The sequence below is a fragment of the Rousettus aegyptiacus genome, unplaced genomic scaffold (genome assembly GCF_014176215.1).
Source record: "Rousettus aegyptiacus isolate mRouAeg1 unplaced genomic scaffold, mRouAeg1.p scaffold_m13_p_3, whole genome shotgun sequence".
Lineage (NCBI taxonomy): Eukaryota > Metazoa > Chordata > Mammalia > Chiroptera > Pteropodidae > Rousettus > Rousettus aegyptiacus.
Genome location: NW_023416306.1, coordinates 2257085 through 2283649, shown reverse-complemented (window position 1 = coordinate 2283649; position 26565 = coordinate 2257085). Strand labels below are relative to the sequence as shown.

Below are 26565 nucleotides of genomic sequence, written 5' to 3'. Positions count from 1 at the left end.
GGGCTCGCATTCCAACGAACCCCCAGAGAGAACGCAGACCCAGGATGACAAGCATGCAAATGAGAAGAGCCCCGGACCACGCAGGGAGCAGAGCCACCCCTAGAAACGGGCAGTGGAGCCCCTGGCTTTGCGGAGCTCATTAGAGGTGACAGGGGACAAAGGCTCCTCCAGGACTCTCTTCCAGTGTGGCCTGACATCAGATGGCCGCAGAGCCCCCAGCCCCCGGGCGCACACCACCAGGCTGGGACCCCCAGCAGGCCCAGCAGCACAGCGACCAGACGGACTCTCGCCTCTCGTCACGATGCTGGGAGGTCCTCGCAAGCGGTCACTGTGGCAGGCCCCCGGCTAAGTGCTCTTCACTGTCCTCTTGTGATTCTTCCCAACGCCTCAACGTGGCAGTCGCCCCGACTTCTCAGATGCGGCCTCTGAGGGACAGCGGCTTGCCCGGCATCCCAGGTGGTGGAGCCAGGATTTGAACGCGGGCCGGCCGAGCCCAGACCCGCTCTCTCAGAACCACTCGGACCCCGTAGAGACCCATCCCCCTCATCATCAGCTAGCGGGACCCCAAATCCTTTGCTGAGGAACTAGACACTTGTCCTCAAATGCCCACTGCCTGTCTTGTCTCACGTTGGGTGTCACATGTCTGAGCTGAATGCAGAGTGTCCTCCCCATAGTTTTCATGCTAAAGTGTGAGCACCACCATTTGCAACTTCCATGACCCCCCGAAATCCTGAGGAAGCCGTTCTCCCGAAGCTGGCAGGTGTCAACATCTGCATGAGCTGCCCCTTCCCCACTGCGACAGCCGAGATCCGGAGCAGAAGGAGCCGGTTCCAGCAGCTCCCACAGGCCTGACTCCTGCTTCGCTGACCCCTTGTAACCTCCCCAAGCGGACGCACTGGTGGGTGTCACCCCATCTTACACAGGGACACGAGGGCCAAGAAGAGGCCTGACCTTATGTGGCAGAACTTGGATGTGAGCCCAGGTTGGTGGCTTGACAGACTGGGGGCTTCTCCCCTGATGGCCCCTCAACACCCCCAACGAGGCGACCTCTTCACGGCTCGTTTCCTTTGGGGAGGGCCACGCCAGGAGAGAAGGGCTCCCCGTGCCAAGAGTTTGGCCGCCTCCTGCGGCCGGCCTTCCAGCTCATCAACAGCAGGCCTATATCTGAGTCTCCGTTTCCTCCCTGCGTCTTCCACTGGGCTAGAAAGAGAGCAGCCGCCGTTCAGTAAAGACCGCAGGCCGCGGAGAGCAGGCCCGGGGCGGCACGCGCCGTGGGGTGTGCTCCCCACGGCAGGATCTGCGAACAGCCTTCATCTCAGAGCCCTCTACAAGCAGAGGCAGTGCGCCCGCCCCATGCCCAAGTCTTCAAACGGGCAGCAGCCAGGCCGTGCATGCACATAGGTCTCTGACCCCCAGTCCAGCAGCAGCCCGCCCAGGCAGCCCGCCTGCCGCCTACGGCAACGAGCCCAGACGGGTATGAAGTCAGACCAAAAAGCCAACAAAACCCCCTGCGCCGATCGGCCCCACGTAGACTGGATCAGTAACAGGCAGCTTCCCTAACATTGGTACTCACTGCCAATTCAGGATCCACCAGGGAACATCAAACGTGCCCCCTAACCAACCACAGAGGACGCCCTGCTCCTAGTCAGCCCCCCTCCGGCCTCCCCGGGCCCTCAGCCCGCCCTTCGTCTACTACGAAACTTTCCTGTTCCTCTTTCTGCCTCTGAGTGTCTTGCGAAATGGAAAGGGCGATACTTGACCCCCTTGCTATGGCCGGCTCTGAACAAAGAGCCTTTGGTTGTCTCCTTTAGGTGGTCTTCACTTATTTTATCCAAGGCTCTATTAAGGATTTGAGGTGCCTCTGCGCTTGGGCTCCATTGGTGACATCTGCCATGGTCACAGGCCCGTGGGCAGTGCCAGAGACGCTCAGGATCTGCCCTCTCCTGCTTCAGCCAGGAAGATGCCTCTGTCCAAACACCCACCTTCTGCTCCCCTGATCCCAGTGGAAACGCATTCGGAAGCGCGGGAGAGGCAGCTGCTGGGGCGGTGGGAGAGTCTGCTCACCCACAAAGCCTTGCCAGAAGTTTGAGCCAGCTCTTGGCCGAGGTTCTCACCATCCCCTCCCCTCGGCTGCCATCGGAGTGAAACACAAGACACAGAAGTTCTGAGGACAGAAGATAGATGTTCCTAAATTATGATCTTTCAGCCACAGATCAACACGAAATGGATGAGATCATAGACGGTTAAAACCCCCGAAGGAGGTGCTACTGGCCAGGATGCGGCGCACTGAGCCTGCGGCCGCAGTAGCCAGCTGCCCACAAGGCCCAGCTCCCTGTCCCTGGCGAGGAGTCATTGCTGGGGAGCCATGCCCCGCCTGCACGGTTCCTGGCCTCTGGGGTAGCTGAGCGGAGCCCCATGACTAGTTCTCGCTCATGGGAGGTCAAGGGCAGTGCCATGAAGCTCTTCCAGGTCGAGGCCTTTGTAGGCATGAGGGCTGCTGTGCTGTCCCTCTCTGTACGGGACTCGGGGCGCCCTGGGGTACAGCCATCAGACAGAGGGAGCCCGGGTCTTCCGAGCAACCTCCTGGAGCAGCACGCGGGGCTTGGCCCGCTCGCCCGCCAGTGGCCACCTGTCGTCTGTCTAGTTCCAGGCCTGGGTGTTGACGGGGCCGCCTGGCAGTCAGACCTGGGGCCATGTTCCTCCACTGTGAACCCGGCCTGATGGTTTGAACTGTCCACGATGAGCCCATGCTCCCTGTGAGTTGGCAGAGAGGTGACCATTGAGGGGACCTCCTAGAAGGTGGTAGAGGCAAGGTGGCATGGGCACCAGGAGAAGGAAGACCCGACAGCGGACAGAACCGGAACCAAGCCCTGATCTGTAAAAGGTGTCCTCTGAGGCGGGACAGGGCCAGTGCCCTGTGTCCCCAGAAGCACTCTCCCAGGCCCAGACGCTCCCTCCAGTCCTGTCCCCGGCCGCCCACGCACACGGCTGCCATAGGCGCGTCCCGAACCGACCGCGGTGACCCAGATTGGGGCGGGAGGCTCTGGTTGGTGCTGCAGTTGCTAGGAACAGCTTCCCATTGTCAATAAGTTTCAATTCCACCCCAAAGTCACTTCAAGACAGAGCACGCCCTTTCCCCCTCCCCCATCCCCACCCCGGGCCACTCTCTCCCTCTGTCAACGAGCAGCCAGAGCAGAGGGCGCTGCGGCCCCACCCAGCCCCAGGAATCCTATGATTTCATGAGCCCATGGTTATTATCCCTGGATAAACTCTCCAGCCCACAGGACCATGCGCGGAGAAGTTCATTCCAGCACCGAGGAGCTGTGAGGGGACGGGATGCTCACAGCCACTGTGCCAGCCCAGCCCTGGCACGGGGCTGAAATCGCCCGGGCCTTACATGGAAAATCCACATCTGAAGGCCGCCCCTGGGCATCTGGGACTCGTTAGGCTCTGGTCCCTGGGTCTGGCTGGTGTTTAATGAAGTCTGAGGCCAGCGAATTTATTCCTGAAACGATGACGTGCCTCCCCGCTTTGAAAGAGAGGGGGAACGGGGCCGCCCCCAACGTGCTCTGCGGTGCGCGGAGACGCAGCTTTGCGCATGCGCCTCACCCGGAGACGCAGCTTCGCGCACGCGCCTCGTCCGGAGACGCCGCTTCGCGCACGCGCCGCGTCCGGAGACGCCGCTTCGCGCACGCGCCTCATGCAGGACGCAGCTTCGCGCATGCGCCTCGTCTCGGCCCTGTGGAGCAGCTGCGGCGAGGCCAGAGGGCACGCGGGCGGGCGCCAGGAGCTGCGGCCGCCAAGTGCTCCCCCGACCGCGCGCACGCATGCGCACCTCCGCCTCCCGAAGCCGGGTCTGCTCGTCCGTCGCCGACGCTGCCCACCCCAGGCAGGCTCCAGCCCGATCCCCTCGGACGGTGGCCCATCAGCTCAGCCCGGAACGCAGGGAAGATGGACGCGCCAGGAGGCGCACGTCCCGAGGCAGCCTCCGGCCAGCGCGGAACAGGCAGGGCGGACGAACTCCCAGCTTCCACGGCCCTCGCAGGGGAGGCGTGACAGGCGGTCAGCATAGTCACCCGAGGTCCCCAGGGGCCTGCAGCCCAATTTCTCACTGTAGTAACCTGCTCGATAATGCACCCTGCATGAACTTCCTCTCCTTTGCTGCCTCATTGATGCTTCCTGGGGTCACCCCAAATACAGTACTCACCCTCCAACCCAGGTCTCGGAGCCAGCTTCTGAGGGGACCCACCTGAGGTGGTCATACCAGATGCTGCGCACCTCTTCTTAATGAGCCAGATAGTAAATGTTTTAAGCCGTATGAGCCAAAAGGCAACGCTGAAGATACGACGTAGGCATTCCGTAACCAAATAAAACTCATTCCATGAAAAACGGGCAACTGTTTTCACTCAAGATGGCATCGAAGCAGGCAGCAGGCCAGACGCAGCTCCCAGCAGGTCTGCCATTGTCTCCCGGTGACAAGGCCCGGCTGGATTTCAGAATTGCTATGGGCCAGTGACTCATCTGTACCACCACGGTGTCCCTGTTGTGAATGGAGTGTCTCCAGCTGTCATCCTATGCCCGTCCCGTCGTTGTGTGTCGGGTCGATCCGTGGCGCAGACAAATAACTTCTCTGTCCAGCTTTGCAGGGTGGCAGACCGAGGGCTGCCGTCCGCACCTGCGCCTGGTGAAGGCGGGCTTCTGGACTTTGAACCGACCGCGCTCTGGGCTGAGTCTCCTGGGAACTGTGGAAGGATGACTGTATTTTAGATGTGGGGCCCAGAGGACAGACTCTGACGAACAGATTCTAACGCGGCATCCATGACCCACACCTGTGTAACGCCTTCTCCTTGACTGGGGGCGTGGCCTGTGGCCGACTTGTGATGAGAATATGGTGAAGGTTACGGACCATCACTTGCCTAAACACTTTATGGAATATCATAACGCCCGTCTTGCTGGGAGGTAATCCCGCTTGCTGGCTTCAATGAAGAACACTGTCATGTGAAAAAGTCCCCTGTGACAGAGGAGGACGATGACAGGGCGGCCTCCCCAACGACCCGTGAAGAACCGAGGGCGGCCTCCCCGGTCGTGTGACAGCCCGCGAGGTCCTCGGGGCTCCCCACGACCATGTGAGCTTGGTGGCTCCCCAGACCCCGTGACAGGAGAGAGCGCGAACTCACGCCGCCTCCTAAGCTGTCCGCTCTGGGGGTCTTCCCTGGGCTGGGCGGGATAACACCGCCCCTCCTCCTAGGTTTCCATCAGGAAGGTTCAAGGTCTGTTCTCTAGCAGGGGGTCATTGCCTGCTCAGCCAAAGCCACCAATCAAACGCTGAGCGTTTGGGCACGTGGACCCTGCACCGATCTGCTCGGCTGCCGCAGCCAGACGCCAGCCTGGGCAGCTCCAACGGCAGGAGCCATGTCCCACGTCCTGGACTTGCACGTCCACGCCCACGGTTCCCACCGGTTTGGCTTCTGCTGAGAGCTGTCTTCACGCCTTGTAGACAGCCACCTTCTCACTGTCCCCACGTAATGCGGGAGGGGGGGCGGGTAGGGGGATCGGGGGCGGAAGGGGGGGGGAGAGGTCTCTCCCCTTACAAGGACACTAACGCTACAGAACTGAGGCCGCAGCCTTACGACCTGTTTTAACCTTAATCACCTCCGTAAAGGTTCCAGCTCCCAGCATAGGCGCATCGGGGTTGGGGCGCCAGCCTGTGAATTATGGGGGGCGGGGGGGAGGCACAGACCTGCGGTCGGGGACAGGTCTCTCTCCCTCAGCCACGGACGATGGCGCCTGTCCTGCACCTCTGTTTCCTTTAACAGGAAGCAGTGCCGTCCAAACACTTCCTGAGATGTTTTCCCTCAAACGCCAGGGTGCACACTAGAGTCACAAGCCTTTGAGAAAAAAGGGTCCCACCGTGAAGCAGGTGACAGGGTTAAGCCCCCGGGACGGGCCTCTCTGAGTTACCCCCGGGGCACGTGGCACCCAGCACCCAGCCGGCACGACGGTGCCTCCGGCCCAGACACCGCGTGGCTACCCGCCCGTGCGAGCCCAGCTGCTGCGTCCGGTCACACTGTCCCTGGGGCGGGCCAGGGCACGGTGAGGAGGCCACCTACCCCAGCAGACGGAGGAGCCCCGCGGGAGCCGGCCCGGGTCTAGGCCGGCACCGCCGTCTCCCGCCCGTGTGCGGATGCTCCCTGAAGCAGCTCCTACCTCAGCCGCCGTTTTCGTCACTTCATAAATTGCCTGCGAGGTCACTTCTGCCGACCACGAGCATGCTAACGCAAGGAGCCCTTCCTCCCTGCAGACGTCGAAAGGGTGTCCGAGGGCCTGTTGGATGCGCCCGGGCCCCCTGCTCAGACCCACCATGCCAGGCTCCAGGCGGAGCCCAAGGAACGGCTCCTAACCCACCAGGATCACATGGGACGCCTCCCAGTCGCCACACTCATCCAAACGCCTCTCACCAGCTTCTCCAGCAAGCCCCCGCCACGGGGCACGCAGAGGTGTATCAGAGCCCCGAGCCATGATGCGGGGGCGGGCCCCACCGGAGGCACAGGGGGGCCACCACGCTATTGCACTCAGCCAGCACTCTCCTGGGGGACAGCCAGCACCCAGCACGTAGCCAGGCGATGTCCAGAGACGGCCACGCAGCCGCCACAGCCACCTGCCACCTCCGCCCTCCCGTGCGCCCCCCCCACCCACACACACACCTGGCTCCCAGCTCAGCTCCGCACCTGCCTCCAGGACCCCCGGCCTGAGACGGCGGTTGCGGGTGGTCCAAGGAAGCAGGCCCTACCCAGGCAGGGCTTGGGGCGAGCCGCTCACAGCCTCGTCCCTGCTGGTCGGCGAGGGGCCTCCGGGCGCCCCGATGCTGCCGCTTCACCCTGAAGCCCCAGGAGGCGTGCGGCTGCAAAGGACAAAGCGACCGGATGGTCACTGAGACGCCCACTGATGACCTCGAGAAAGAAAAGGACAGCCGAGGGCCAGGCGCAGGCGGCAAACGGCTGCAGAAGCCTGGAGGCCTGCAGGGAGGAGGGGGCGGAGAGCGGCCAGGACCAAACCTGTGCTCCTGGACGGTCAGGAGGCGGGACCCCACGACGGCCAGAAGTGCCATGAGGCTGGTCTGCAGGGCCAAGGTCATGGCCTGGCTGTGAGAACTGGGACCAGCCACACCGGGGCGAGGGTCCCAGGTGACTGCAGAGGCGCAGGGTCTGTACAGCCGGGGGGGGGCGGTGGGGTGCCAGTGAGGCCTGGGCTGCAGCGGGGCCACCTGCAGCGGGAAGCCACCCCCGCACGCTGCATCCCTGGCAGAGACTGCGGGCCTGACCATGGGCTGGCCCCCGGAGTGGCCACACGCCTCAGGACAGAGCTCGGGAGCTGTGCTTCTGGACCCTGTGAGGAGGGCCGCAGGGCCGCAGGGCCGAGCCCGGCCCCCACCAGCCTCCACTGGGCTCGGCCCGCCCTTGGTCTGTCTGGACCCACAGGGCCGGCTGGGGGAGGAGGAAGCCCCGGGAGTGGGCAGGCACGCCTGTGGGTGGGGTAGTGGGAAGCCCAGCCCCCCAGCCCGGCCCCCCACCACTGAGCCGGGGCGCAGACCTCAGGCGGCCACACCGCAGCTTCGCCGGCCTCTCAGGGGACTGATCCTCGGACTCGCTCGAACGTCCCTCAGACACCAAACAGAAAGATAGGTTTCCTTTAGCCCTGAAAAGACTTTCAAAACTACTTGAAACACTTTTGATCCACATCGCCACTGCTGCGGAGCCCACGTGCGGCTGATTTCGTCCACCTGGTTTCTATATTTCCTAAATAAAATTTCACAAAGACCTAAAATTCTTTCCCATTCCAAACTGCTCAAGAACACATTCACAGAGGAGGGCTAGTCAAAGCGCACCAGGCACCAGGCGGAGGGAGGCGGGGGGTGGGGGGGGAGAGGGGGAGGAAAGGGAGGAGGGGGAGGGACAGGAGAGGGGGAGGGATGGAGAAGGAAGAGAGGAGGAGGGATAGAGGAGGAGGGGAAGGGAGGAGGAGGGAGGGGAGAGGAGGGATGGAGAAGGAAGGGAGGAGGGGGCAGAACAAAGGAGGAGAGGGGTGGGCAGGGGCAGGGGATGGAGGAGGGGGAGGGGGAGGGGCAGAGGAGGAGGGAGGGAGGAAGTGGGGGGAGGGAGGGGACGGACATGGATCGGGAGGCGGCCCACACTCGAACCAGGTCCCACCAGAGTCTCCCGGCCCGGGGGGCCTGGCTTCGGGGCACAGCCCGAGTTTTGCCAGGAACAGCGGGCACTCTGGCTCCCAAGGGCCGGAAGTCCGCTGGGACACCCTCCCCAGCTCTCGGGCTCCCGCGGGCTGAGTCGGTCGTGGGGGAGGCTGGCGGCAGCCTGGCCACAGTCCCTGAGACTTGCTGACGGCAGGGCTGCTGAGCACAGACTGGCTCGGGGTCGACACCCAGGAAGTGAGGCCGGAGGCAGGGGGAAGGGGTGCCTTCCTCCTCCCCCCGCTCCTGGAGCTCCGGGCCCACGGGCAGCCCGCGTGTCCTGCACCGGCCGGCATGCTCCGGAACGTCCTGGAAATGGCAGAGTCAGGCCCTGGGTGGGCAGGAGAGTGGTGGCCGCCGCCCCAGCTCCCTGTGCCTGACCCTGGCCCTGGAGGGGAAGCCCTAGCCGGGTGCGGGTGAGTCCCCGTGGCTCTCGGCACAGGGCATGCTCCCCACTTGGCGCGGAAGAAGCTCCAGGCTCTCTTGAGCTTTCCAGGGACGCCCCCTTCAGAACGTGGGGCTGGCGGGGCAGCCTAGGCTCCCAGCAGACCCGTACGTGCCCTGGGCTTTGGGGCCCTGGGGTGCGCAGAATTGGGGTGGGGCCTTGTGGGGAGAAACGAAAACGAGGGCCCCCAGCCCAGCCCCGTGGGAAGGGGGCACCCAGGAGCGGCTCCCGCCCGGCCGGCCCGCCCTCCCTCCCACAGGCCGCCGGAGTCCTGGGCAGCCGCCCAGCAGAGGAGGAGGGGACGTTCATTTCCTGGACGAGCCAGGAGAGAGTGTGGCGTGTCCACGTGGCAGCTCCCGGGGCCCCGTGTCACCACGGCCTCGCCCCCGGCGGGGTCCCCAGGGGGTCCTGCAGCACCCTGTCCTTACTGCTGGCCCCCCACGCTCCACCCTCCATGCCCTTCTCAGACTCAGGCCCTCCCCCCCTCCCCCAAGACAGCGGGAAGGCGGCCTCGAGGAGCCCATCGAGGCGGGGGGCCCGCAGCACACAGCGGGGGACAGAGCACACACCTCCAAAGAGGGGCCAGCGAGGGCAGTGCGTAACGAGCTCACACGGGACGCCTCCCGTGCCAGCCGTGAGAGCAGGTGGCAGGGGACCAGCAGGAGGCCCTGCCGGGAAGTGGCCAGTGTGAGGACACCTGGGGACCTGGGGAAGGGCTCCAGGCAGAGGGCGTGGCAAGCGCGAAGGCCAGGGGCAGGAGTGTGCCCTGGGCAGACCGTGGCCAGGGGCGGCCAGGAGGCCTTGTGGGAGGGCGTGAGGAAGAGGCCCCCAGACAGGTCGCTGCCTTGCGCCCCCTCTTCTCCTGGGGGGAGCAGAGCCGGCGTGCCCTGAACCCGCACTGAAGGCCGGTGTGCACCTGGTTCTGCGGGGCGGGGACGCCCGGGGTCTCAGGCCGGGCCCCCACGAAGGCCCTCCTCCAGCCGCCGTGAGCCTCTCCGGGACCCCGAGGGGTGGCCCCGGGTGTCTGTGCGGGCCTCAGTGCGGGGCCGGGCATTCGGACAGCTCTGCCAGGGAGAGCCTCACACCGGCCCCACCCGCCGGGCCTCCCCGAGGATTGCCCAAAGGAGGTACAGAAGCCACACGGCTGCCTTGGTGGGGACCGGCTCCAGCCCCCAGTTATCAAATGTCTGTGACCTCACACCACCCCATCCCAGGGGCCCCCTGAGAAACGGCACCGCCAGCCCGGCCCCCACTCCCGCTGTCCCTTGGGCTGCCCGAGGCCAGGACCCTGCTCAGGTGGCTTCTCTAGCGTCAGCAGCTTCCGGTGGGGCCCCCACCCTTGGGGGTCAGTGAGGCCGCAGGAGGAACTCTCCCATGCCCGTCTGGGCCACGCGGTGGGGTCTGAGTGGCCACGGAGGAGGGGGCGGGCCGAGACCCCGCGGGCCAGGAGACCGTGCTCGGGTGACGCTCCTGAAATTCTGACTCACTTCTGAACGAGGAGGCCCATGTTTCTGTTCCCCGCTGGGCCCCACAAGTCCTGCCTCGGTCCAGCTCCCAGCTTCTGCTGCGAGGTTAAGGTCAGCCCTGCCCCCATTGGCCTCGGCCATCCGTCTGTGAGGTGGGTTCATGCCCAGTTCCCAGGGCGGTCTGGGGAGGTAGCGAGCGTGGTGAGGGGCGGGGGCAGAGATGGGGCCTGCGGGGGGGAGGCGGTCGGAGCCTCCCTGCACTTTGGGGGTGACGTGTTCTCTCCCCTCCCTCCTCCTCGCCCTCACCCAGGAAGCAGGGAGGACCTGGCTCGAAGCCGTGGAAAGAAGAGGCTGCACATTTTCCGAAACGTTTTGAACAGGGTTTTGGCAGCGCGGCAGCGTCTCCTCTGCGGCCAGTCAAGCTGACATAAAACAAGCCTGGCCAGGCCCCGCCCCCCGCTCCCCGCCAGCCAGCCGGGCTCCCGGCCCTGCCCCTCCCGGCCGCCGGACACACTGGCCGCGCCAGACGGAGAGGCCAGCCCGCCCCGCTCCAACGGCCTCGTTCTAGGCGATGTCTGCTAAGTGGCACCTTGCACCGGTGTAGATGGTTTCGTTCCCCGTGAAGAGCTGTTCCTGGACCGGCTCGGGGCCGAGGTCGGCAGATGTAAACCCGCGTGGTGCAGCGGGGAGGCCGAGGCCCAGGGAGGTCAGGGGCTTGCCCGGACCTCAGAGCAGGTGGCCGCGCTGGGGCAGGCCCCAGAGGCTGCCTAACGGGCGGGGGGAGCGTGCTGGCCTGGGCAGCTCCGTGCAGGCGTCAGCCCGGAGGGTCCCCATGCCTCGCCTTCCCCGTCTGTCAGTGAGAAGAGCAGGGGGCTCCGAGCGCTGATGGCCTCGGCGCACCTGACCACCTGGCCCAGAGCCTGCTTCACGGCAGGTGACAAGAGCCAGCAGCAGGAGGAAGAGACAGGCTCAGGCGACCCAGGGCCAGGCCCACTTCCCGTCCCAGCTCAGCCCCCTGCAGGGCTCTGGGCCGCGGTCTTATCTCAGGAGTGCCAGTACCAGGTGGCCTCACCTGGAATGGGCACCTGAGCCAGGGTCAGAGGTTCATTGAGACTGAAGCCAGGGACACGGGTCAGGAGTGGGCCAGCCTCCCTACCTGCTCAGGCACCTCCAAGATGCCACGTCGGGTCCCCGGACACGGACGCCCGCCCCACGGGCTGGCCCCAGTAGGAGCCAAGGCAAGGGTAAGACGTAGCCGGGAACCCCGTGATGCTTCGGGCCCCATGTGCCGCCTGCTGTGGCGTCCCCTGCCTCGCCCCGAGGGGTGCAGAGTGTCACGAGCCACCCTCAGGCTCACCCCGAGTCCCTGTACGGGGAGTCAAATCTCCTGCAGTGGGACTTTGGGGGCCGAGGCCACCAGCCTGGAGCTAACTGGCCACCTCGGCCCCGAGTTGGCTGGGCCGAGGCCTAGGAGGCCCTGGGCATTAACCCTGAAGAGGCCAGAACTGTGAAAATCAGTCTCGCTTCTTTCCACCTGGCCCACGGCCACCAGCTCACCTGTCCGGAGCTGCTCCCCTCCCTGACCCCGACTCCACCACCACGAGGCCTGAGACACACCTCAGCTATGGACCCAGCATGCACCTGGACGTCCACGAGACAGCTACGGTGACCAAGCCTGGGGACACGAAGGGAGCCTCGCGAGGGCCACGGCCTGGGGGTGGACCCGGACATCTTCCCGGGAAATCGAGGGGCACCGAGAGGGGGTCCCACAACCCAGCTAGGCGTCTCGGGGTCTCGGCCGTGCACTGAAGGATGAGGGAGAGGGACCAGGTGACGAGAGAGCAGGGGGCGGGGGCCGCCCGGTGGGCCGGGGCCAGGGCCCGGCCTGACCCTCGCCCGGAGGCCCGGGCTCCGCCCGCGAGGGGCCAATAGTCAGAATGGCAGCTTCTCCTCGGGACAGAGGGCGGCTTACGCGGGGGCTCCGGCAGGAGCCGGCAGCCGGGGCGCGGCCGCTGCCGCTCTGCGGCCAGCACTGCAGGCGGCCGCACGGGGACGGAGGGGACGGAGGCGAGACGCAGGGGGCCCGGAGGCTCGGGCGCCTGCACCTGCCACGGGGCCCAGGTGCCGCATGGGCCTCGAGCGCGGCCCTTCGCTCCCTTTTAAAACGGCGTTGTTCGTTTTTAGTAGAAAGAAGTGTTGAGTAACCGAGGAGGAGGCCGTCGCTGCGGAGATGTTTGGGGCAGACTCCAGACCAGTAACCTGGACACATACGGAACCTTCTGGAACGTGGGGCAGGGCCGGGGGAGCACGGCCCCGGACTTTCGGCAGACGGCCCAGGACGACGAGGGCTTCCCGCGGCCCCAGCTTCTCCCCACTCTGAGGGCTTCACGCCTGCTGTCCGGCCGGGCGTTTGCTGGCCGGCGTCTCAGCGGCGAGTCGTCTTAGGCTGACTCTGCCCGGCGTGCTCGCTCTGCAGGCTGGTCTGTCCTCAGGCTGGTCTGTCCTCAGGCAGAAGGCTGCAGCGGCAGCCCTGTGAGCCGCCGGCCGGTCCCCCGCGTCCGGAGGAGGGGGTCCCACGGTCACCCCCACTTCACAGATGAGGAAACCAAGGCCTGGGGGGCTTGGTGGCATGCCCAAGGCCACACGGCCAGGGCTGGAACGCACGCCCCTCGCGCCAGACACCACCGCACTGCGACACCCTCCCTGAACCGCAAGCCGCCCGCCAGGCCCTCCGGGAGGGGTCGTTAGGCCCGCGGCCCCGGCTGGAGGCAGCTGGCCGGCCTGGGGTCCAGTTCAGCACCAGCAGCGCTGAGCCGTCCTGCACCTCAGACTCTGGGGTCCCGGCGAGGACAGGAGCCGGGACTGTGAGAAAAGGACCACAGGACAGAGCCACCAGAGCCATCCAGGGGAAGAGCCACTGCCGGGACCTGGCCGGGCTGGGGTTTGGTGACGGCGTCTTCCCAGAGAACCTGGCCGACTCACCGCTACCGCTCCAGGTGGAGGTCACACCTCGGCCAGCACGACTCGACTCTCAACTCTCAGGATGGCCGAGACGCCCGGGGGGTCCCGGGGAGCATCGGGGTGTGACGGGGTTGCCTGCCGACACACCCAGCAAGACCACTGAGACCCGCCCTCTGCGGGAGCCTGGCCTGTCTACACAGCAGGCGAGGGTCCGGGACCCGGCACCTGCCTCTGCTTGACATCCTCCCTTCCAGTCACCCCGTGGGGCTGGTGCTGCTCGGCGAGACGGGCGACCTGCCCGAGGCCACGCAGGCTGTGGTGGCAGACTGCGAGGCGCACCCAGGCCTGGCTGCCATGAAGCCCGGCACCCTCCGGGGTCCGCACCCCCGGCCCCCTCTCCCCCTCAGTCAGGGGGCACCTCTGGGGATGGAGCCTCGGGCCCGGCCCCGCCCCCGGCTTCGCGGAGAGGTGAGACGGAATCACGAGAACGCAGACGTCACAGGGTCGCACTACGCGGTCCACGCGCCGCACCCCGCAGAATGCGAAACGGAGAAACTCAGGCAGGCAGGGGCGGCTCGGGAGGGCTTCCTGGAGGAGGACATGGGCTCGGGGATAGTCTCGGAGCTCCCCCATAGAGGCCCCAGGGCCACGCTGCTACGACCCCCTGGGGATACCCTGCTGCGGGCCTTTCCTGGCCTGTGCCCACGCCCAGCCAGGAGGCCCTGTGCAGGCTGGAGACCCGCTCCCTCCCAGGCGACAGAGAGGGAAACGGGGGGCAAGGCCCCGAGCTGGGCCACCGGCCTCTGGCTGCTCTTCCCGGGGGCTCTGAGCGACGGGTTGTCCTGCCACAGCCCAGGGTCACCCCTCTGTCAGCGCGCGACCCGGGACCGCTGGGCGCCTGCCCTTCAGCCAGCGCCATCTCCCGTGGGGGACGAGGCTTTCGCAGGGCTCCAGGGAGGGTTTCTGCCTGATCCGTCTCTAGCCGGGGTCCCCAGAGGAGAACGGACCTCAGGTGCCACACGAGCCAGGCCGGTGCCTCCCCACCAGGCCTCCGGTGGGGACCCTCAAGGTGGCCGCTCCTGAGCTCAGCGGCGTCAGCAAACACCCGAAGGACCTGCCATTTTCACCCCTTCTGTTTCTGCCGTCCCCGGAAGGGAGGCCCGCGCCCCACCCCCACCCCAACCTCCCCTTCGCTGAGCTAAGGGGAGACTCGGGTTTGTCCCCTGTCCCATCTCAACCCGAAGTGAAATGCAGACAGAAAGCAAACCACAGGCGCAGAGGACAGGCGCTTGCTAGGGGCTGGCCCGGTCCAGAACCCGCCTGTCTGACCCCTGGCCAGGGCTGCGGGAAGGCAGGCGACGAGGACCAGCCGGAGGACAGGGACGGCTGTGGCCAGGCCCCGCCACGAGGAGGTGGAGACAGGAGCTGCCTGCGGAGCCGAGAGCCAGCAGCTACTTTCCACGGAAAAAATGTCTTCAGACCACCCCCCCCCCCCCGAGGCCAGGGGGCCCCAGCCCATGACTCAAGCCTCTGCTGCCGCCACCGAATTGCTTCCCAGACAGCCAGGCTCCGTGCGTGGCCAGGCTCTGTCCCCAGCCCCGGCGAGGCCAGTCCCAGCGGGGACCCCCTCCCGGCTGAGACCCCAGCCCCGCGCCCTGGCACTGGGGGCCCGGCCAGCACAGGCAACGTCCTCAGAGACGCAGCTCTCACCGGCGAGGTGGGGAGGGTCTCTGGGGATGGCATCTGCTTGGGCCCTAGGAGCCCATGGGGGGTGCCCCGGGGAGACCTTGAAGGAGCGCCCATGCGTGGGGCCTCGTGGCCCTGAGCTCCCAAGGCCCTTGCTCTGCAGCCAGCAAACACTGGCAGTGTGAATCTAGTCCCCGTCGGCAGGTGCCTGCGCCTCGGGCCATGTCACCACGGACGGCACTCTGCCGGATCTCACGTTTCTGAGATGAAACATGGAATGACACTAGGCTAAGTCACCTGCGCAGACCCCCTGGCTGGGACGTCCTCGGACGTGGCAGGCTGCGACCCACACAGCGTTGAAGGCGGCAGGCAAGGGCCTTCCTGCCCGGGTGGCCCCTGGCCCTAGGGACAGGGGAGGGCCGAGGAGAGTGTGCAGGTAAGGCTGTGGTGACCTGGGCCCGGGGGCCGGGGCCCAGTCCCTGGAACCTTAGGGATGGGGTGCGACATTCTCTTCTGTGCAGCGGGGACATGTCGGCTCCCGTCATGTCCCAGGGCCCTGGCTCAGGGACACACCCGCCAGAGACCCCGGCAGGAGATGCCGGGACGCACAGCTCCCAGCCCAGAGGCCCGGGCCTTCCCGGGGCGGGAGGGACAGAGGTGGCCTGCCGTCCTCACGCCTGCGGCGGCCGGGACCTGGGGACACCAGCCCCCGCGGCAGGGTGGACCGTGGCAAGAGCCACAGCTGCGACACACTGAGGCGGCGGCTGCCGGGCGCCCTGGGCCCAGGAGCCCCCGGCAGCGGCCAGAGTGGGGACCAGAGCGGACCCAGGAGGGTCACGGCTCCCGCGGGCCGAGGGCTCGCAGCGGGCCTGGCAGAAACCGAACTTTTCTTTGAGGCCAGAAGGACCGCATTCGGCCCACCTCCGCCCGCCGCCTGCGGGAAGGGACCCCAGGGCGCGTCAGCCGTCGTGGTCCCAGGGCCAGGAGGCGGCCTGGGGCCCGCTTCGTGTCGTGTGTGTCACAGGCCACCCACCGGCGAGCCTCGCATTTTCCCACTGACGTCACCCAGCGTGGCCTGAATCCGACCGACTCGGGAGCCCTGAGAGGCATGACTGCCGTTGTCTCCGCAAAGTGAAATCAGATGGTGTTTCCGATCCTCCCGCGGCCCCCGCGCCCCCCCCCTCTCTTTTAATTATGTTCTTTGGACCACGTCCAGACAGTTCCTGCAATAACCACCCTCCAAAAATTCACAAAACGAGCGCGGGAGCACACGGCTTCCTGCCTGCCGGGGTGGGCGTGGGACGTGGCCGGCCACGTCTGCAGGCCGGGGGAGGCGTCCGGCTTCGGCCAGACGCAAGCGCTCTGACCCCCCTCAGTGGCCGTGGACAGCAAGAGGACATGGCCATGAGGCCACAGCCCCCGTCCCCGGCTGCTGGGGCGCCGGCCCGAGCTGTGGGCGGCGAGGAGGCCGTGGCCGGGAGAGGACGGGGCGGAGCCTGCAGACCCGGCTCCGGGCTCGGCTGGCCTGGGCGTGACTCCCAGCTCCACTCCCACACACGTGGCCGTGGAGAAGCCACGTCTCCACGCAGGGGCTCCGTTTCCACGCAATGGAGGTGGTTCTGGGGGCTTTAGCTGAAGCAGCCTCTCTGCGGCACTAGCTTCAGGAGAGCGTCACCTCGACCTGCTCACCTAGGGGCAGGTGTGCCGCTGAACGGAGGGGCGGGGCCCAGGGGCCCGTGGATGAAGGGGCATCGGAGGCTTTAAGGGGCCAGGTTTCCCGCGGGCGCAGGCAGCGATGGGGTCCTAGGCGGGGGGCACTGGGCCCCGAGGCAGCTCGGCGAGGCCTGGCACGGGAGAACCTCTCGTGGGACCGCGAGGTGGGCCTGGGCCCCCAGGCTCTCCCAGAAGCCACCAGGTCCCAGTGAGGACAACGCGGAGGTGTCGCCTGAGCCGGAGAAGGATCCGGATGCTGCCTTCGGAAGCCCGCCCCCCGGCCCAGCAGTCCACGCTGCCGCGACACGTCCTGCCGCCTCCCTGCGCCCCGAAGCTTCAGACCCGGGCCGGGCGTGGCAGGGCTAGCCCGGGTCCCCCCCTCGGCCGGCGCGTCCTCCCCACCGCAGAGGCGCCCCGCCTGAAACGGTTTGGCTGTCCCCGGGGACTCTGGGCCGCCCAGGTGGGCAGGTCCGAGGAGGTGGACAGGTGGAGAGAGGGGTCAAGGCACAGGGATGCACGGGCCACATGTCACAGGGGTGTGACGATGCACCACGGGGTCCCCCAGAAACGGGACTGACACCTCCCCTGGCCTGTCGGTCAGCGGAGATGTAGACACCACGCTTCGCGAGTCCCCGACACCACCCTCGGGTCCGGCGGGTGGCCGAAGGCCTCACGGGACATGGCCACGCCGCAGACTCGCGGTCACGGTCGCTCCGTCAGCGTGAAAGGACACGGCCTCAGATCAGCCCGTGGAGAGGCGCGGGGCCGGCTCCCGGGGACACCGGGCTGGAGCCTCCGGTTCTCCCTCCCGGTGGAGTCTTGGAGCGGGGCAGGGAGTCCTCCAGCACGCGTGGGTGCCGCCAGCCAGGGGAGCCCACAGAGGCTCGGTGCCCAGGTTCTCCCTGGGCGTGGGCCACACAGGCACGGCTGGCCACCCTCACGGCCAGCCCAGTCTCTAGCCCCTCCGGAGCCAGGGCCAGGACGGTGCTACGTCAGGCAGGACGTCCCTGGGGCCCAGAGTGTCTTTCCAGGAGCTGGGCCAGGGTTACCCTTTACTCCCACCGGGCACTGAGCTGGGGGACAGTCGGCCAAGGTGAGCCTGGAGGAGAATAAAGAGGCCACTCCCTGTCTCATGGCTGATGGGCCGGGGGCCGGATGGAGGCCAAGGAGCCAGCCCATGCCAGAGGCCGAGCGCGGACCCACGTCCCCCACGGCCGGCTCCTGCCAGCTGCCCGCCGCCCCCGCAGCAGAGGCCTGGGGACCCGGACGCCAGGGCCTTTGAGGGGGGGGTCATGGCGCAGCTCCCTCCTCCCTCGGCGTCAGGGGGCTCTGGGCTTTGGTGCAAGTGCCCTCCCTGGTGGCCGCACTGCTGGGCCCTGTGCCGCCCCTCCCAGGACCCCCAAGGAGAACGAGACAGCCGCTCGGTGGAGGAGGCCGCGGCAAGGTCGGGGGCGGGAGGGCAGGGCTGAGCCCCACGTGCGAAGGCCCGTGCTTGGGGTCCCGGCGACAGAGGACACAGGTGTTGGTGGGGAGGCCTTCTTGCCGCCCACCCCTACCACCCGGAACCACAAGGAAAAACCCTCGTTGCACAGAAGGGAGAGCTGGCACCCCAGGGTGCAGCAGGGTGCAGGCACAGCCCCCGGCCACCCCCCACCGATGTGGGCTCACCTTTTGAGTCCCTCCCGGTGTGAGTGGCGTCTGGCAGCCCTGCGAGGCCGCCTGGCCTGGAGGGACTGCGGCTGGACCCCGGGGAGCCCACACAGCAGGGACCAGGCCACTGTGCCGGGGACAGACACGTTTCGGGCCTCCCCACCTGCACCTTCTCCCCGCTAGCACATGCGCAAGGCTCTGGAAGGCTCCCAGGTGTGTGTGATGGCCTCGTGAAACAGCCCGGTCGGCTCAGCTCAGATTTACAGCCCGCCTGCTAGCAGCTGAATCCTGAGGCCTCGGGCCTGTGACCAGGAGACGGGAAATGGCAGCACCGGCTGGCCCAGGGCCAGGGACAAGAGGGCGCAAACCAGCGGCTCCTCAGGAGCACCTGGGAGGCGTCGCTGCAGGACCTTAACTTCTTCAGACCGTCCTGGACCTCCGTGACCCCTAACCGGGGTACCAGGAATAGAATTAGAAGATTTTCTTTTCCCGGTTTTGTACTCGAGGACTCCTATTCCTCCTTCAGTGCCCAGTTCAAATGCCACCTCCTCTGGGAAGCCCTCCCACCCCTCCTCCACCGACTGCCCCCTCCTCTGGCTCCCACGTCCCCCTGAACGTGAACTCCTCCCGGCACAGAGCAGCCTGCCCACAGCCCCATGAGAATGTTCTAGACTTTCACTGTCCGATACACCAGCCACTAGCCCCCTGTGGCCTTGGAGACCCTGGACGTGGCTTGTATAAGTGTGAAACGCACCAAACGGAATGTACTTGACACATCGTTGCTTGCCTGTTGAAATAATAGGTTTGATACATTGGGTTAAATATGTTATAAAATTCACGTGGTCCTTAATGGAGCTGTCGGGAAATTTTTAATTACATGTGTGGCCCATGTCACATGTCTCTGGGACAGGCTCTTTGCTAACGCTGCTCTCTCCTGGCCCACACGGGGCCTGGCCCACACGGGTTTCCAGGCAGAGTTTGCTGAATGAATGAATGAATGAATGAATGAATGAACGAATGAATGGGTGGGTGGCTGCTCAGGGCCCAGAGCTCTAACTTGCCCTAGCCTGGCTGTCCAGTCGAAACACGGGCAGCGAGGGACGTTTACTGAACCACAGCTCCCTCCTCTGGGGTCTGCACCCAACACCCACGTCCTGTGATCAGCCCCACTGGGCGCCTGACCCTGAGCCAGGCTGCTGCGGGCGTCACACCGGGGTCCAAAGGATTTAAAATTCACAATCTCTCCACAGCTGACGAGGCCCGGCCGCGGAGGGGGGCTCCCACCAGAACTCCTCCAAGGCCGGCCGGCACAGATGTCCCCTGCCCGCCGCCCTCGGTTCCTGGTGTCCTGCGTCGCCTCTCCCCTCGGCCGCAGGGGCACCCCTCAGCCGCGGCCCGCTCCCCCGGCAGGAGCAGGGAGGGGTGGGTGCAGGGATGAGGCTGATCTCAGGCTTCTCCGCCTTCGCCCCTGGCTCTGAGACCTCCCGCTCCATCAGCTCTGTGTTTCCAGGACAGGACGGGGAGTGGGGGCCAGAACGACCACCACTGGAGGAAAAGGGGGGACCCCTCGGCCAAGGGGAGGTCAGAGACACTGGAATGGCCCCCAGCTGCTCCCACCAGCCCGCATGATCCATGGAGCAGCCCCTCGGCCAGGCATGGGGACAGACCAGAGCACAGGACACCTGCCCCTCACCCTAGCCGCTGACCACTGGGAAAGGGAAGGCAAGAGACGGTTGCCAGGGAGATGGCAGGGCTTAGCCAATCACCAGGGGTCACCAGGCACCGGGCAGAATGCGCTCAGCTAGGCAATGCTGCCCTCTGGTGGCCAAAGGGGGTGCTGACAGCCTGGCCCCGCCTGCTCTCATGCCTGTAATTTCTGTCCAGAGCCGATGGAGGCACCTGGAGACCCTCTGCCCTCGCTTTACGTACATTAAAAATACCCAGGTGGGCACGGGCTTCTCTGGGGAAGAAGGCGGAATACCTCCCCTTGCGGCGAGTGTCACGACCGTCGTCCTCCAGGGAGGCCCCTTTCTGTCGGAGCCTCTCTGGGCTGCTGTACGAGTCGCGGGACGTGTCTACCGGGAATGGAGTCGCGAAACGCCTCTTCCCTCGACTCTGACGTGATTCGGTGTCATAATCAACAGTTCCGCGCACGCATATAGGCTTATCGAACGTGTTCGAGCCATAGGTTGTTTCGGCTTTATAAACCCGAAAGTGGCGCAACTGAGGAAATTCCACCCCCGGGCCCATCGGAGCAGGTGGCTCCCCCGTCGCCGTCCTGCGGGCCGGCGAGGGCACGGCCTCCCCCTCCCTCAGCTACGGCAGAGCCGAGTGGGGGGGCGCCATGCACCGTGCCCAGACAAGGCTTCCGAGTCCCGCACACAGCGCCGGGGGCCGCCCGCCACCCCGAGACGGCCAGCAGCCGGCACTCGCGATGACCGCGCGGAACCGCCTCTCGGTCGCGACCCATCGGCTCCTCACCCGCTCGGAACCGTTCCGCAGACTGCTCTTTCTAATTCCAGTGTCTCTGGGTCGCGGCACCCGAAGGTCGCCGCACCTGCGCTGGCACGTTCCCAGACCCTGTCCCGTTGCCCGGGCGAGCCCGCCTTCCACCCCGCCTCCGGCCCTGGGACAGTCTGCTCCACGGCCGGCCCCGGGGGCCCCGTCCCAGCGGGTGGGCCCGGCCGGACTCGCACTCCCATCGGCCTCCGCAGAGGCCATCACATCGGGTCATCATCCCCAGCTAGACCTTGCTCCTCCCCGGGCACCCAGGTCCCTCCCTCCCCATGGAAAAGGCCACGAGGCTGCAGGGCCAGGCCCCTGGGGGGTTCTTTGTCCTTAGTCACGCAGAGCTGGTGCTAAACTCAGCTCAGCACCTCGAGGTGGGAGCCAGGGTTACCCCACTTCCCAAGTGCAGGAGTCGGGGTTACCCCACGAGCAGGTGGGGGAGCTGGCGTGTGTGACCCTGGAGCACTCACTTGTACCCGCCCGGGGATGAAGGGCCCTGGGCCTCCCGGGCTCCCAGCTGCTGCCTGGGACAGCGAGACAGGAGCCGGAGGAGCCGTGTCACCTGATCTATGCGGGAACCCCCAGTGTCCCCTCCCACACCCCCCGCCGTCTGACCCCAGACTAGAGAAACCTTCAGAAAACCCGGCCCCTCGACTGGGGAGTTGCCCCCTTCGGCCCCGTCCCTGGGCTCTCACTGACCTAGAACTTGGGGTGTTTTATGAGACAGCCAGAGTCCAGCTCACAGAGGGGTAACACGTGGGGGACCCCGGGCCCCACCCCCACAATCCCTAGTGTGAGCGCAAGTACTGGGCCTGGAAGCCGGGCTGTGGGTCCGCCAGGTGGGCGCCCCCCCGAGCCCTGGCCGCTCCCGGGCGGCTGACCTTGGGGCCGTCACACTGAAACACAAAGCCGAACCGTGGAAGGCGAACCCGCCACACACCACTCTATTTGGGGTCACACCCGACCCCAACAGCTCTCTCTCGGGGACTCTGAGGGTCGGGCAGCAGCAACAGTGTCCTAGGCAGTGGCCCCAACTGCTCGGAGGGAGGGGGGAGGGGGAGGGGGGAGGGGGAGGGGGAGGGGGAGGGCAGAGCCGGTCAGCGTCCCGGCCCCCTCACCAGCCCCCTCCGACCCGCAGGCTCAGTCGCCACCCCCGCCCGGCTCTCTCTCTCTCTGTGTCTCTCTGTCTCTCTGTCCCTCTGTCCCTCTGTCCCTCTGTCTCTCCCCCCGCCCCCCTCTCCCTCTCCCTCTCTCCCCCAGGTACCTATGTAAACAAGGTCTGACGTGGCACCTCTCTGGAAAAGCTGAGCCCTGCTCACGGCGGCCACGGTGACTCGCGACCCGAGCTCGCCGCTGGCTTCTCCAAGTCGGGGCTTAGGGGACGGTGTGCGCCATGTTTGAGGTCCACGCGCTGCTTTAATTTTGTAGAAAACCCCTCTTTAGGACAGCTGTGGATTTACCAGGGCGGCAGACGGCGGAGGCCCGGAGCCCGCGCCCCGTGGCCCCCCACCCCGGCGTGGCGTTCCCGCTGCCAGCGGGGCCCGTGCCCTGCGCCGTCGGCCCCGCCCGGGCCTCCCTGGGCGACCTTTGGTTCGTAGCTGACGCCCTCCCTGTTCCCGTCCTGGACCCCGTCCTGGACCCCACGTGACACTTAGTCGTCAGCCCCCTTGGGCTGCTCTGGGCTGGGACGTTTTCTCAGACCTTCCGTGGTTTCGCATCTTTGACCGTTTTGAGGGCTGGTCAGGCGTTCCGTAGACGGCGCCCCTCGTGGCTCGCGGCGGGCTTGGGGGACGAGGACCCCAGAGGCGGGGAGCCTCCTCGTCACATCGGGTCGGCAACGTGCCGTCCCCCGAGGACACTGCTGCTGTCCGCCCTGCGAGGCCAGGTCGCCCCGTCCCCGCGAGGTCAGCCCGTGAGGTCACCGCCCCGCACCGTGCCCTGTACCGGGACGCAGCCCCGCTCCGGGGCGGACAGGGCGGGCACCGGGCGGCCCTTTCTGAGGGGGGTGCCTACAGTGCCCGGGCTTTCCTGGGCCGGACCCGTCTCTTCTCTGCCGTTGGCTTATTCGTTCAGCCGTTTACCGACGTGCGTGTGGATTCGCGGATGGCGACGTCCTCCGGAGCTGTGATCCAATGCGACCTGATCGGCTTTGTCCGGCTTCGGTGGGCTGCAGCCCGGTCCCTCTGTGTCCCCCATGGTCCTGCCTCTGTTCTTTACCTTCTCTCTCCCGCCCTGCAGGACGCTCCAGGCTCTTCCATGCCCTTCCCGCCCGAGAACCAGCCGTTCCCTCGAGGAGCCCCGTCCACTGGCCAGAGAGGGCGTGAGACCAAGGCCCGGGGGCCCTCAGGCCCGTGACTCCCAGGGCACCTGCGCCTCCGGACCCCGTCCGCCGACCGAACCGCGCTGCGTGGCGCCCACACACCGACGGGTGTTTCTGCTGGCAGCTGACCGGACGGGCCCGACGTGACCGTACACGACGCCTCCGACCCTGACCCTGCATCTCGCGGACCAGTCTCGGCTCCCCCTGTGCATCCGTCCCTCGCACACCGATGGTGACAAGCCTGGCTGCCACCACACTTAGCTGTCCGGTCCCCCACAGGCCGGGGGCGCGGCTGCACCGGCCAGAGCACGGTCTCGCAGGCGGCTCCCCGCCCCCTCCCCCTCGCAAGCCCCGCTCTTCCCCAAGCTGCGAGGCCAGGCCCTGCTCCCTCCGTCCCTCCGGGGAGGCTGTCCTGGATCCAGGTCAGTGGTTTGGCCGCAGTTTGCATTCCATTCGGGGAGTCTCCCGACCCCCCAAACCATCTTTGGATTCGCCTACCGCACAACACAGTTTGTGCCGCGAGGCCCTGTGGCTTTGGACGAGTGCGCGGTGACGGCGTCCAGCAGACTCGTGTCACGGCTCTAAAACCCTCCTCCGCGCCCCCCACCCTGCCCGCCCCCTCCGGGAGCCCGGGCGGCCGCCGGCCTGCAGTCCGCCGCCTCCGGGACGCCCCGCGAATGGGGCCGTATGGCTTGCGGCCTTTCCTCCTCCTGAGGCTTCGGCCGCTTGGCGAGATGACCTCGTGACGCCTCCGTGGGTCCTCGCGGCTTGGCGGCGCGTGGCCCACTGTCGGGCGGTCCACCGCCTGCGTACCCGGCTCCCACCCGGGGCGTCACGGTGGCTCCCCGTTTTCAACGATTATGAACAGAGCTGCTGTAAATGCTCGCACGCACGTTTTTGGGGGGCCATATGTTTTTAAGTCAGTGGCATAAACACCTGGGAACACACTTGCTGGACGATGTCTAGCTTTATTTAAAAACAAACAAATTGTCTACGGCTGCGCCACCCTGAGCAAGCCCGATCCCGTCTGATCTCGGAATCTAAGCGGGGTCGGGCCTGGTTAGTACCTGGATGGGAGACCACCTAGGAAGACCAGGTGCTGTAGGCGTAAAATATAAAAAAGTAAGGGATTGTAAACTGACCAGGTCCTTGCAACCTGTGAGGTCAACCAAGGGGTGCCTCACAAACAGAAGAACCAACGCCTTCCAGGGAGGCCCCGGCCTCCAGGGCGAGGAAGCCCCTCCCACTCACGCCTGCCCAGGCTCGCCCCTTCCCGAACACTCGGTGGCCTTGCAGGCTCTAAAGAGCCCACTGTCCAGCCCCAGCCCGGCCACCCCAGGGGCTCCGGCCCACCGGTGTCTCTGCCCAGCAGCTCTAGCCGACATCTGGGGCCCCATCTACCCCTCTTGGCAGCCCAGGCTCTGAGCAGGGGGCCGGGTGGGCTGCACGTGCCCCTCAGGCCGCTGTGAGGTGTCTGCACAGCCTCTGCCCGTCCCCACGGCTGCGAGCCTCTCAGAGGAAGACCCTGAGGCCAGCCTTCGTGCAGAGAGCTGCCCGGAAGCCAGAGGGTCTGGGTCCTTGCTCTAGCTGACTTCGACTTGACACCTCCGTTCCCAGCCTGTTTCTCACCCGCGCAATCGGGCGAATCGCCTTGCGGGAGATGATCGCTCTCCACTCCCAGCCTGCACCGCACGTGCTCACTGCAGTCCTCACTGACGGGAACCGAGGCCAGAGGCCAGCTCCGGGGTGGGCCCCTCGTGCCCCCTGGACGGCCCGGCCAGGCACTGACAGCTGCTGGTGTGGAGCGGCGGGTGGACAGAGGCCCCAGAGACCTGCCGCTCCGTGGCCAGCACGGGCCCCTCCCGGGGGCCTCCCAGGCACTGCTGCGCCCACCACCTCCCAAGGCAAGGCGGCCAGGGAAGGCGCCGGCAAACACAGCCGCTCTGGCCTCCCCGGGCTGCGGCCAGACTCACCTGGGGGCCCCCGCCAGCCCCTGCTGTAAACCCTGGAGCCCACGCTGGTCCCACAGGCGGAAGTGGACTTTTTCAGCCCCACTGTGTGCCCAGACCATGCCTCACAGGCCTGGGGTCAGACTCCACAGCCGGCCCTGCGGGCTCCGTCAGGGCCACCAGGGGTCAAGACGGGGCCGAGGCTCGGGTCAGGGACAGCTGTGCCCAGGTCGCCCTGCAGAAGGGCGGGGGGAGGGAGCAGGGGGAGGCGTCAGGCCCTGGGGGTTTCTGCCCTTCCCTCCTGCCCCCGTGGGGTAGCCAGTCCCTTAGGGCTGATAAGTTCGTCCAGTGAATGAATGAATGAATGAATGAGCGGACTAGGCCCCCTCCCACGATTCCCAAACGCCCCCGCGGGCCGCTCCGACCTGCCCCCGGATTTCCCCTCCCCATGCCGCCCCCTCTTCCCACCAAAGTGAGGCAGGAAGTGGCAACTTCAGGGCGTTCGCTGGCCGACTGGGCCTTTGTGTGCCTTTGTCACAGAGGCTCTGGGGCATGGGGACTTCTGTCCTCGGTGTGGGAAGGAAGGGGAGACTGAGGCCCAGAGAGCACAGGACCTGCCCCACCTCCCGCCCCAGGCTGAGCGCACAGTAGGGCTGCATGGCCATCTTCATGAAGCGCCTGCGCCTGCTGCACCCTAGAAGGTCTGATTTAATTGGCTGGGGGGCCGGACGTCAGTCGGCCCCCGTGAACCTCCCCGGGAGTGGGGGGAGTGGCGGCCGTAGGGCTGCAGAGGACGGGAGGGGGTCAGGAGGGACGGGTGGGCCCTGTCTCGTCGCCGCCAGCAGGGGGCAGTGCCGCCTCGTGCCTGGGGCCTCTGGGGGCTCTGCCGTAACCCAGGGGGTCTGTCACAGGCAGGGCTGGGCCTGCCTCTGGGCCCCAGGCAGATACGGCACTCCTGGCCCTCTGGGTCCTCTGGGAGCGTCCACGTGGAAGGTTCTGTGTGGAGAGCGGGTGGAGACGCTGGACTGACCGGCCGGTCAGCCGACACTCCGAGTGTGAGAGGCCACCCGCGGCCGGTGCCCCCGGAGACAGGAGGGAGGGCAAGGCCCACGGGCAGCGGACTGGCCGCTGCGCTGACTCCGTGCTGCGCCTTCGGGAGTGTGGCTGGGACACCCCCCTTGCTGGCAGGGCTCCCTCTCCTGTCCTGGGTGGGATCCGTCCTTACCACGGCTGAGGAGCCTCCGAGCCTGGGGCCTGCTGGGACCGCGGGGTGTCAGGGCCCCGGGCCTGGGAGCCCCACGGAGGACGCGGGGCGTCAGGGCCCCGGGCCTGGGAGCCCCACAGAGGACGCGGGGCGTCAGGGCCCCCGGCCTGGGAGCCCCACAGAGGACCCCCTTCCCTGGCCCCTGCACCGGGCCCCCGTCCCCCTGGGCGCTGCTGCCCTCGGGCCCAGCGACGGCGCCCGCTCCGCTGTCCTGTGTCCTCTGCGAGGTCCTGCAGCCGCCCCCCAGGGCGCCCCGTTTCCCACGCCTGCCTTCCTCACACCACGCCGCCCGCTTGCGGCTGGGCCCCCCGGTCCTGGCCCTGGGCTCCGGGCGCCCCGCACGGGGCCACCGTGCTGT

General features: G+C 66.8%; 1 protein-coding gene, 1 long non-coding RNA gene and 1 other non-coding gene across 9 annotated transcripts; 2 read left to right on the top strand and 1 right to left on the bottom strand.

Moving 5' to 3' along the window:
* Nucleotides 1-653: 653 nt before the first annotated feature.
* On the bottom strand, nt 654-7893 carry LOC118600363. Of its 5 annotated transcripts, XR_004949960.1 has the most exons (4): nt 7591-7893; nt 6729-6901; nt 5741-5888; nt 654-4742 (listed from the first exon to the last, which is right to left on the bottom strand). XR_004949960.1 is itself a non-coding variant. In XM_036217721.1 (2 exons), exons 1-2 carry the CDS (start codon nt 7322-7324, stop codon nt 1026-1028), a joined length of 795 nt encoding a protein of 264 aa, XP_036073614.1. In that variant the 5' UTR covers nt 7325-7584; the 3' UTR covers nt 654-1025. The 5 variants fall into 5 exon arrangements, 2 of the variants coding, with proteins under 2 accessions (XP_036073614.1, XP_036073616.1); XR_004949961.1 differs by lacking the exons at nt 6729-6901; nt 7591-7893 and adding an exon at nt 6208-6690; XR_004949962.1 differs by lacking the exons at nt 5741-5888; nt 6729-6901; nt 7591-7893 and having other exon boundaries at nt 654-1200; nt 4250-5519.
* Nucleotides 7894-8212: 319 nt separating this feature from the next.
* LOC118600364 lies at nt 8213-19016 on the top strand. Of its 3 annotated transcripts, none has more exons than XR_004949965.1 (4): nt 8213-8661; nt 10467-11400; nt 11709-11821; nt 12341-19016. It is a non-coding gene; the product is annotated as an uncharacterized LOC118600364 (long non-coding RNA). The 3 variants fall into 3 exon arrangements; XR_004949964.1 differs by having other exon boundaries at nt 8213-10267; XR_004949963.1 differs by having other exon boundaries at nt 8213-10308.
* Nucleotides 19017-23983: 4967 nt separating this feature from the next.
* On the top strand, nt 23984-24102 carry LOC118601328. Its single transcript, XR_004950283.1, has one exon. It is a non-coding gene; the product is annotated as a 5S ribosomal RNA (ribosomal RNA).
* Nucleotides 24103-26565: the final 2463 nt, after the last annotated feature.